Below are 12,088 nucleotides of genomic sequence, written 5' to 3'. Positions count from 1 at the left end.
TGAACCTTATATATGTAATTTCATTCTTTGGCAAATTGCTCACAATGATTGAGGAACTTTTAAAGGATCGTGATTCATAACATCAGCCATCATATTCGCTATTGTTTAAGGGAATACAGATAATCCTGAACTCACAACCACGATTGACCCCCAAATTTCTGTTGCTAAGCAAGGCAGTTGCTCAAGTGAGTCTTGTCCCGTTTTACGACTTTTCTTTCCACATTTGTTAAGCGAATCACTGCAGTTGTTAAGTTAGTAACGCAGTTGTTAAGTGAATCTGGCTTCCGCATTGATTTTGCTTATCAGAAAGTCGCAAAAGGTGATCATATAACCCCAGGACTCTGCAACTGCCATAAGTACATGCCAGTTGCCAAGCATCTGAATTTCAATCACTTGACCATAGGGAGGCTGCAACGGTCGTAAGTGTGAAAGCCAGTCATAGGTCACTTTTTTTCAGTGCTGTGATAACTTTGAACGGTCACTAAACAAATGGCTGTACGACAAGGACTATCTGTACACCTGATTAATATCATTCATTTCTATCAAACTTAGTAGACGAAATTTGATTGCAGTTTAATGCTTCTTTGTTAATTTATATAGATTCTTTTGCTTGAGTATTTACGCTAATAATTTTGTTCCTGTCTGATGTCTGTTGCACTAAACAAGACCTAAGATAAGGCAGTGTCAGTGCTAGAAGTTTAAATGGTGAAGTAGTCATGTTGTGTCCAGTGGTGGGTTTCCATTCTTTTTTACTACCGGTTTGCTCGTGCGCGCACGCGATGCTTCTGCACATGCGCAGAAGTGTTTGAGCGGTTGGGCGGAGCCTCCTGCCGCCGCCACTACTGGTTCACCCGATCCGGTCTGATCTGGGAGCAACCCACCTCTGGTTGTGTCCCGCTAGTAGGAGAGAGGTTCAAAATATTAACACCTTCATTTCTGTGCAATTTAAGGTTACTTGGTAGAGGAATTTCTCATGCTACCTCTTCTTGACCTCAGAAAATATATTCAGGATTCATGCCAAGGGTTTTGTTGGAGATAATTACACAGAGCATCCGAAGTACATGATGACCATTAGAACAGAGGAATCATTCTGCTGGATCAGAAAAATACTCATGTACTGCAGCAATCTAATTTAAAAGTAACACATTTTACACCCAGGAAAGCCAACACACACACAGACACACACACAGACACACACACACACACACACGTGTGTGTACTTTATATATGTATGTATGTATGTATGTATGTATGTATGTATGTATGTATGTATTTATGTGTATGTGTGTGTGTGTGTGTGTGTATATACACACACATATAAATAGCTTGAAATAGATTCTAGAATTCCTCATAAGATTTATATTTTAATAGACACAGCAAATAAGCTTTGAAAAGGTAGATTTAAATTTGGGTGATTATGGAACAATGGTTAGATTCAAAATCATTCAAATGTAATGGGAATGAAGATATTAGTAAAAAAAGTTAATGGTTATTTATATATGTGAATGTATATAACATGAATTAAAATTTGCTTCATGAATGTGTGATAGATTATTTCAGCAATATTTGGCTGCCAGGATTTTCCTTCCAGAAGCATTCTGAATTAAAATTTATTACAATTTGTTCAGAGATTTTAGAATTCCTGCAATCCCTATTCTGCATGGAAAAATATATTTTTTAAAAAATGCAAATGTCCATTAAAAATGAAGAAAAGCATGCACAATTCTTACGATAGTGAGGCAAACTCCGCCCTTTAAATTTGCAAAGATAAAAAAATTTTTTTGGTGATACTCTGAAGTAGAAATGTGCTTATTTCAATTCCCACTTGTTTTAATAGCCTGTTTGCTGTTTTAGTTACTGCAGTATGATAATGTTTTTATATTGTATCTTATAATTGTCCAGAACATCTAATTAAACCAAAGGGCGAGTTATTAAATTTTATAAATACAATTTGTGTTGCACCGTTTCCTCCAGTAGTAAACTTTGGGTGACACTAAAAGCAACAGAAAGCATAGGATGGATGACTCTACTGGCTTCATTGGGGCATCTTGTCTAACCAGGCTTTCATTGGTGCTTCAGGCAAACCTGTCTAGATTACCTGATCAGACTTTATAGAGGTTTATAATATTTTTGATAGGATAAGATGTACGGCTTTTCTCAGAGTAGTAGAAAGCAGAGACATCTACCATGTTTCCCTGAAAATTAGACAGGGTCTTATTTTCTCTCGACACCTGAAATAAGCGTTTGGCCTTATTTTTGGGGAGGTCTTATTATTTTTGAGGTGCAGGAGGTGGCGAGCGTGGGCCACCTCATGGCTACTGCTTTGTTGTGCATTGCTAGTCCTGCCACTCCTTTTGCGGCAGCCATTAGCATGACAGAAGGGGCGTGGTGGCTAGGATTGTGGGAGTGGCCATTATGTACGGGTGTGTGGGGTGCATGGGATATGTTCCCCCTCCTTTTCCCCCGTCCGGCCTTGCCTCCTCACCTCATGTTGTTTGCGTGGCAAGCAACCAGAGGAAATGGCGGACACCGGCTGTGCATGCGTTTAAATCTTTTCAGGGAGGGCTTATTTTAGCACATGCACTCAAAAGCCTGATTGGGCTTATTATCTGGAGAGGTCTTATTTTCAGGGAAACGGTACCCAGTTGATGTGCATAAGATGGGATCTCACGCAGAGGAACTGCTCCATCACATAGCAGTCCCAGGCAAAGTGTCCTCCATGGGAATATACACATACTTAGCAGAAACCTTTGACGAAATAATTCTGAGCTTTTCACATACCATCACATATCATTGTTTTAAGCAGCAAGTTAAAATGGGCGCTTGAGTTGTCTTCTTTAAGAAGATTTCTGTTTTTTTCTCTCTCTCTTCTGCATGTGCAAATATTTCCCTAAGGATGTTACTATCTTCTTCTAAATTCCCAATGGTCTCTTTTGCTTAGAACCCTGTTAATTCTTTCTGTCCTGTTTCTGGTTTCAGATACACACAAGTACATAGTTGCTAGAGAAATTAGCACTTTACTCAAAGTCAAGGAGATAACCGCAGACAAAGAATGCAAGCTAAACAGAGTTTCTGAAGGAAGCTTGAGTGATTTTTTTTTTTTTTTTGCTTTTAATAGCATGCAAAAGAATAGTTCAAATACAATCCATAGTTCCAAGATCCAAGTCAAGATTGTCAGCTAGTTCGGAGGTCAGAATTTCATGAACAGATTCCACACCCAAATATCACATAGAGCTTTGGACCAGATGGTTGCTTCTAACAAGAGATCATAGGTCATGGGTGTGCTTTTTAAACTGGGCTGGGGCCAACTGTGTCAAATCAAGAAAATGGCAAGGAGCCTTATAGAATATTTCTGCTTTGCTCTCCTCTCTGTTCACCAGGTCCTGATGTAGTATCACATGTGATTCTTGGCTTTATGTCTCCTGAAGCTAACTTTCCAGAGTAGATTCTTCATGGCACTGTCTAGATTTAATGTTGAGCAATCATACCTACACAGATGCTGAATGTTTTTTAAAGGTTACTTTTCTATAGATGCCCGCAGTAGACCACAGTGTGATGGGACTTTGTCTATCTTCTTGTGCTCTAGTTTCACAAAGGTCAGTTGAATTGCTTAGGTTCCACATTCTCCCGTGCCTCCCCTCCCTTTTAGTGTTCTTAAATTAAGACACATAGTTTCTGGACTTCATATGTAGAAAGTAACAACTCCCAAGTTCCTCAGTCTACTGATCTTTCCACTGGTGGTTTGAAGCATTGTGGTTGTTGTCTTAAAAGGAGAAACAATGCTTTCTAGGCAATGGTATCTCCCAGATGTGTTGCAACTACAATTCCTTAGCCAAACAATCCCAACCTATGTGAAAACTAAGTTGAAGATACATTTGGTTTGGGTTGAGTTAAAAGGTCTTATCCTTTGGTAGAACCAGCCATGAGAGGCATGTTGAGAAGATAAGCATGTTAAATATTTATGATTTAATATGTACAGCTATAGTATCTTTTGCTGCAAATAAAGCCGTAAGCATTTTGCAGTTTTATAGCTTTTATGGCTAATGAGAGAATTTTTAAAGGGTCTGTGTGTACAGTATTTTAATTAAAATTTTAATTTAAAATAATAAAACCATGAAGAATATTACAAAGTGCAATAACAATCGATATAATGGAATTTTTAACAAATACGTTGATTAAAAGCACTATATGCTATAACTTTCTTAAAGTTTTTAAAAAGTGGATATGAATCTTTGGACTAATATACATGATTATACATTAGTCATAGTTTTTGAATAGAGGTAAAGAAAACATCTTAATTCTGGACATTAAGCATGCTTATTAATGAAGTTATGCTTCTTAGTCATTATAACTTTTGCTTCTGGAGTAACTTTTGAATGCAAGTCACAGTTTTCTTTTGAGTGCTGATAAAATGCAGACCAATGTTTCCCTCTGCAGAAGAGAAATGTGTTCATTTCAATAGTCAGAATTTTACCACCAAAAAGGCCATTGCTGAAAATCCAGAGATTTGAAGTCCACAGATCTAGAAGTTACCAATGATGGGAAACAGAGATGTAGAGTATAAAGCAAGTGGCATACTAATCAAGTTACTAAATATGGTAGCTGAAGATACGGACCATGGACTATTTAATCTTGATAATAACCATTATTCTTCCGATTATTTGGTAGTTCCCATTCAATGGGATCTGGAAGTTTTGTTTTGCTTTAGTAGCAAATAAGTATATAAATAAATAACCACTCTTTTGTGATGTATCTTGAGATATTCAGAATGAATTTCCTCTCTAGAAACTCAACTATATTGTCTGTATAAAAACAAGGGGCAGATCTGTCAAAGCTAGTTAACATTGTAGCTCTGTGACAGATATTATATTTTTCAAAATGTCACTGAGTCTGTTTCATTGGCTAGAGATGATGGCTTAACTCAGGGGTGTCAAACAAGGCCTGGGTGCTGGGTTCAGCCCATGGAATGCTTATATCTGGCCCATGGGGCTGCCCTTGAAACAGTGAAGGACCGCCCCGCAGTGCCTCTACCAGTGAAAACGGAACTTGTGAGGGCTGTGTGCGGCCCTACCGAACTCCTTTTTCTCTGGCTGAAAGTTGCAGGAGGCCGATGCAGCCAAAATGGAGCTTGGGAGCCCGTTTTCCCAGGCAGAGCATTCCAGCCACACAGGCGCCCCCAATAAATGAGTGACAATGAGTTAGCCACGTCCACCCTGGCCACGCCCACCTCGGCCCCCAAGGTCAAACACAACCTTGATGAGGTCCTCAATGAAATCGAGTTTGACACTTGGCTTAACTCATCTGGCGGCCACCAGCTTTCTGAAGATTGCTCTAATTAAATACATATTTCCACATTTGTGTTTACAGAGCTCTCCATGTGCTGGTCTGCAATGCTGCTGTCTTTGGTCTTCCTTGGCAATTAACTGAAGATGGCCTGGAGAGGACCTTCCAGGTGAATCATTTGGGACACTTTTATCTCATTCAGCTTCTCAAAGATGTTCTTTGCCGCTCAGCTCCTGCAAGAATTGTGATGGTCTCTTCTGAATCACACAGGTTAGTTCCAAAAGAATGTACTCATCATTTTTTTGAAATTGAACCCTTTTTCCTGAAAGTTTCAATGAACACTTTTAGTGTTTTGGTTTTATTTCTTACTTTCTTCCCGAGTTGGTCTGGAACAATAATTTGAGACAGTTCCTAAGTGGGGGGAAAATAATAATAACAGAGTGTTAAATTTCAGGGTTGTTGTTGTTAGTTGTGAAGTTGTGTCTGATCCATCGTGACCCCATGGACAACATTCCTCCAGGCATTCCTGTCCTCTACTATCCTCCGGAGTCCATTTAAGCTGACTGCTTTGGTGACTCCATCCAGCCACCTCCTTCTCTGTCGTCCCCTTATTTTTTTGCCCTCAATCGTTCCCAGCATTAGACTCTTCTGCAGTGAGTCCTTCCTTCTCATTAGGTGGCCAAAGTTTCATCTTCGGGATCTGCCCTTCTAAAGAGCAGTCAGGAGTGATTTTCTCTAGGACAGACTGGTTTGATCACCTTGCAGTCCAAGGGACTCGCAGGAGTCTTCTCCAGCACCATAGTTCAAAGCCCTCAATTCTTCGGCATTCAGCCTTTCTTATGGTCCAACTTTCACAGCCATATATTGCAACTGGTAAAACCATAGCCTTGACTATACACACTTTTGTTGGCAGGGTGATGTCTGCTTTTTAGTATGCTGTCTAGATTTGGCATAGCTTTCCTCCCCAGGAGCAAGCGTCTTTTAATTTCTTGGCTGCAGTCCCCATCTGTGGTGATCTTGGAGCCCAGGAAAATAAAAATGGTCACTACCTCCATTTCTTCCCTTCTAATTGCCAGGAATTGAGAGGGCCAGATGCCATGATTTTAGTTTTTTTTAAGTTGAGTTTCAAGCCAACTTTTGCACTTTCCTTCTTCACCCGCAACAAGAGGCTCTTTAGTTTCAGGGTGCCTGACTCCAAATGACAGGAGACCTTCATAAAATTAAAAGAACAATTTCATACAACAACAAGTTTCCATAAAGCAACCACCATGACCACATATCCCTCCATTTGAAAGGATCCCATTCAACCAATTTAACCCAAAGTCAATGCATAGTGTTTAAAAGAAAGTTGTGATAGAAAATAATTAGGTTTAGAATTCTACACTTGAAAACCATTTGATAGTGCAGTGAAAAGATAGGCAAATTCATCTTTTCTGGATGTGCTTAAGATCTTCCACCAGTCTGAGTTATTTTAGGCAATGACAAGGAGGTTGGGAAGCCATAGTACAACATATCTGGAGTGCATCTGCTATAATGCTAGATGGTCCACCTTAAAGCACCCAGAGTGATTCTGATCTAATCACATAACTCCAGTTCACAGAAAGCGCAGTTGCCTCCTGAAAAAAGCACTTTTGGTATAACTCCACTTTTCTTCACAGAGTTATTAAAAAGAAATAGATGATATCCAAAGGATCACACAATCGATTTGGTTCATGTGCTTGGATGTTGTTGTTGTTGTTTCTTCTTCTTCTTCTTCTTCTTCTTCTTCTTCTTCTTCTTCTTCTTCTTCTTCTTCTTCTTCTTCTTCTTCTTCTTCTTCTTCTTCTTCTTCTTCTTCTTCCTCCTCCTCCTCCTCCTCCTCCTCCTCCTCCTCCTCCTCCTCCTCCTCCTCCTCCTCCTCCTCCTCCCCCCCCTCCAATATCCCCTATGGCTCCTCTTGACTATTGGGTAAACCACTAGAGCAAGAATGATTTGCTTTCTTTCATGTGGCATTTTGGTGGCCTGCTGGGGCTTCAGAGTAGGAGGAACCTGAACATACATTGAATTTAATGCTTGATTAATTGCATCTCATTGATCTTTGCCTGTTGAATATCTTCCTGATGCATTCAAAATGACAGTGAAATTGGAATGGCTCTGTAATTGTCCTCTCAAACCCTCTAGATGCCACATAGTTTTCTTCTTCCACACATGGCAGAGATCTTTTCTAGATTAACACTACAGGCTATGCTGGGAAAGATGATTTCTGTACCACTGCTATGGCTCTTGGGATCTTGTGTGCCAAATTAAATAAATAAACTATTCAGCTCTTTACTGGAAAGTAGGTGAATGGTAAATGGACCGATGATCCAATTCTATAACTAGATTGTGCCTTAGTCTTCATATTGAAGCAGAGGTTCTTTGCAGAGGAAGGCTTTCGTTCTGCCAGCTGATAAAACACTAATTGATTAAATCTGAATGGTGTGGCTTTTATTGATTTGTCATTCAACATCTTCAGTACCGTGCCAGGAAGAATTCACCTTTACTCTAATTGGAAGCTAATGCAATTATGTTTAGATTAAATACACATTTCTGACTTCTCTCTCTCTCTCTCTCCGAATATGTATGTGTGGATATTCTTAATGGCTAGGCAAGGAATTTCAAAGCTAGATCTTTTTGTAAAGGAAATAGTGCCTATGCTTCCCAAGAGCATGAAGCAAACTCCTTGTCCTGACAAAAAAACCCTTTTATTAATTTACTGTGAATTCTGCTCATTCATATCCAGCAAAGTCTTTCCAGGGAGGATTTATAGTCACAGACCTTATCTGGCTTGGAGAGCTACCAGGCCGATATCTGCAAAATTTGGCAAGGAGTCTCGGAGAGTCACCAACCAATTAAGCAAACTAGTAGTCTCCTGCAAACTCCACTCCCCTTTCGTTCCTCTTTTATTTCCTCTGGGAGGGGCCATTCATCATCCACCTGTGGCCTTACTCCCAAGTCGACCCCTGTTCTTTAGCTGTTCCCTTTTTCTGGCAACTCTGTGCATGCGCACACTGGGAACAGGCTCCAGCTGTTCATCTGCCCCACTGATGTCTGACTCTGAAGGCAGCTGATAACTGGCATACGGCTCTGGCCCCTTCTTTGTCTCCGACACAGAGCCCTCATCAGAGTCTTTCCCAGACTCCAGGACTCACCCATGTTCTCTCCTCAACCTCCTCACTGTCTGAATCTGCTGCTAGCTGTGCTGGCCGCTGGCGGGCCACAACAAATGCATTCTGAATGCTTTCCACCATTAAACCCCGATTTGGAAAATATGTTACTCTTCTTTTCTAATTTTTTTAAAAAAGTTTTTTATTTTTAGACAGACAAAGACGAACAACACATGAAACATAAAACCATCATCAATACATATAGCATGCCGTTTGGTTTCAAACGTTTTGAATCAACGCTTTCAATTATATATAAAATCACATAGTCCATCAAGTATACATAGGTATGTTATTCTCATTGTAGATCATATGTCCAGGTGCCACCTGTAAAACATCTTATACACATTTTCCTTGTATGCTGTTGACATTGTCATTTCTGCTGTTTCTCTAGTTCAATCCCATGTCCAAATTTCCCCCCCCCCAAGCTATCATAGATTCTTTTAATTTAACCTCTAGTAAGTGTCCATATATTTTTAATTACTTTTTCATCAGTACCTATCAAAAGTTTGTCTAATTCAGTCATTTTATCATAGAAACCTTCCATTTTACGATCTTTATCATATCTAGATTGTATTTGCACATATGAAAACCAATTCATTCCTATTCCTTCCTGTTTCAACTCTTGCAAAGATTTAAGTTCACCCTCTGCATTCAACATTTCACCATATCTAACTGTTTGTTCCTTTTTGTATATTATTGGATATGAAAAAGCTTCAATAGTTGATAGCCAGACTGGGATTTTTAAATAATATTGCCTTCTGATCTTCTCCCAATTCAGTACCTTATGATTCGTGACAAATTCATCTTGTCTTTTATATACATTGAGAGCATATGCACCAAAGACAAATTCCTTGTGTGTCCAATCACACTTGGCCAATAAAGAATTCTGTTCTGTTCTGTTCTATTCTATTCTATTCTATTCTATTCCATTCCATTCCATTCCATTCCATTCCATTCCATTCCATTCCATTCCATTCCATTCCACTCTATTCATCATTGAATTTGAACAATTTTTTTTTTAGAGTTTCCTTCTTTGCTTTGGAGCGGACTTTGTCTCTGCCCATCACTTTGAAATCATTGATAGTTTTAATCCCTCTGTTCACAGAACTTTAAAGCTTGATTGGCAATCAAGGTTGAGACAGGACCAACAAAATATTGCCCTCTGCTTACTTAAACAAGATCAACCAGGGTTTCTGGAAAACCTCTCCCCCAATACATAATTGGAGTGTCTCTTGATCTAGCAACTAATTGCTTCTCCATTTCTTGGGGTTTGTCATGCATTAAATTAGATGTTTAAATATGATCATTGAAAATGGCTGCGAGTTTTACCATATCCGTGAGAAATTAGCAGGGCGAGTTCACTAGCTGCTGCGTCTTATCACATACATTTCTAATCTGTTTGAAAATACCAAAGCTAGTGTCAACTATTCTGTATGTTTGTTTTTTCTACTAGGCAGAATAATTCCAAATTCTCCTAAGGTGTGGAGCCTTATATTAGAATAAGTGGGAATATTTGTTGTTGGTTTGTTTGTAAATCTAATTTATAAGGCCGTAGACTCAATGCAGCCTCACTTCTTTATATCTATATAAAGACTTCAGCTCCCTTCATCAGTAAGTGTTGTCTATGCTGACAACTGCTAATCTTGACTGATAAATGCTCTGTCCTACACATTGGCAATAACAACCAGAACACCAAATACAAGTTGGGTGGAAACGATCTCGTAGATGACCCTCACCCTCTTAAGGACCTAGGAGTATTTATTTCTAAAGATCTAAGCCCCAGAGCCCACTGTAACAGCATTGCCAAAAAGGCATTACTAGTTGTTAACCTAATTTTGTGAAACTTATTCTCCACACTGTAAATCGGATATTAATATGATTGAGCGGGTCCAGAGGTATTTCACGAGAAGAGTCCTCCACTCCTCTGCTCACAATAGAATCCCTTACGCCACCAGGCTTGTAATTTTGGGCTTGGACAATCTGGAACTGCGCCATCTGCGGTATGATCTAAGCACAGTACACAAAATTGTCTGTTGCAACGTCTTATCTCCGCTCCTTCTGTCAGAAACTTAAAACCCACCTATTCCAGCTAGCCGGCTTGGCCTAATTCCACCTATCCCACCTCAGTCCTATTTCTAAATTTTTAAGATTGGTTTTAAGGTCTGTTTTTTAATTTTTATAAATTGTACAGGGGTTGTTTAATTTGATTTTTACCTATGTGTATGATTGTTTGTATGTTTTAAATTTATTCCTGTACACCACCCCGAGTCCCTCCGGGGAGAGGGGGCGGTCTAGAAATTTAATAAATTATTATTATTATTATTACCTGTCCACGACTTCTTCAGCTTTAACTTCAATAATACACAAGCAAACAATGGATACAAACTCAAAGTAAACCGTTCCAAACTTAATTGCAGAAAATACGACTTCAGCATCCAAGTGGTCAACGCCTGGAATGCTCTACCCGACTCTGTCCTTACATCCTCAAACCCCCACAGCTTCAACCTTAAACTGTCTACTGTGGACCTCACCTGATCCCTAAGAGGTCCGTAAAGAAAGTGTGCATAAGCGCACCAGTCAGCCTACCGTCCCTGTCCTACTGTCCCCATTTATTTGTATTCATTTCTTTCATTCATGTCCATGTTTATATTTATACCTGTTATCTTGTTCATGTTCAACAAACTAATAAATGCAAATACAAATACAAGACTGATGGGAATTGGAATAGCTGAAGGGATACAAGCTTTCCCTGGCTGTCTTCAGAATCACTTTTTCAGATGTTGAGAGAATGGAAGAAAAGAGAAGGAGCGGGTGGCCTGTCCATCTAACTGGAATAAGTTTGTAGAGCCATTTTTGAAAGCCCAGCAAAGATCCAGAATATTTGGAAGCTCTGCGCATCCAGGAATATAGCAATAGCATTATATGGCTGCCCCACAGTGCTTTACAGGACTCTCTGGGTGATTTACAATGTCAGCACATTGCCACCAATTCATAAATAATGAATTGTGAAAGTCCATCAATGTTATAGGAAGCCTTATAGCACTTCAAAGTGTAGTATAGCATGTTGTGTCACTGTCAGGATTCTAGAAAATTTGGGGAGCAGGCTACACCAAGTTCCTTCCTTCCTTCCTTCCTTCCTTCCTTCCTTCCTTCCTTCCTTCCTTCCTTCCTTCCTTCCTTCCTTCCTTCCTTCCTTCCTTCCTTCCTCCCTCCCTGCCTGCCTGCCTGCCAGCCAGCCAGCCAGCCAGCCAGCCAGCCAGCCAGCCACCAGCCAGCCAGCCATTAAATATTTTTCATTTTTTCCTATTCTTATACAAATCAAATGCATACATGTACACTTATGGCTATGTAAAGAATCCAGCTGTAGAATATTTACATGGTTTCCCACCTTGCTAGAATAACATCAACAAACCAACAGCTGGTGTTTAGTGACTGTCAGACCCAATTAAAAATATCAACCACTTACTTTGATTTGTGCTCAGTTATACCAGGGGTACACTTAAAAAACATTAGACTCTGCCACAGCTCGTTCTAGCTTTGTTCACATTTTTCTTTTATACCTTAAAAACTATTGATGGCAGAATCACCTCGGTTACTGCCCCCTTTTAAACCATCAATTT

The 12,088-nt window shown here is 39.6% G+C and overlaps 1 protein-coding gene across 2 annotated transcripts in view; it reads left to right on the top strand.

Moving 5' to 3' along the window:
* Positions 1–12,088, top strand: part of WWOX (WW domain containing oxidoreductase) — a 576,016-nt gene that overhangs the window by 127,712 nt on the left and 436,216 nt on the right. For both annotated transcript variants that reach the window (XM_081963372.1, XM_081963373.1), the window contains exon 7: positions 5,368–5,553. In XM_081963372.1, coding sequence (XP_081819498.1) covers positions 5,368–5,553 — 186 coding nt within the window. The remainder of the gene's footprint in view (positions 1–5,367; positions 5,554–12,088) is intronic.

This window comes from Natrix helvetica (genome assembly GCF_964273705.1).
Source record: "Natrix helvetica genome assembly, chromosome: 10".
Classification (NCBI taxonomy): domain Eukaryota; kingdom Metazoa; phylum Chordata; class Lepidosauria; order Squamata; family Natricidae; genus Natrix; species Natrix helvetica.
This window is presented reverse-complemented; position numbering and strand designations above follow the sequence as displayed.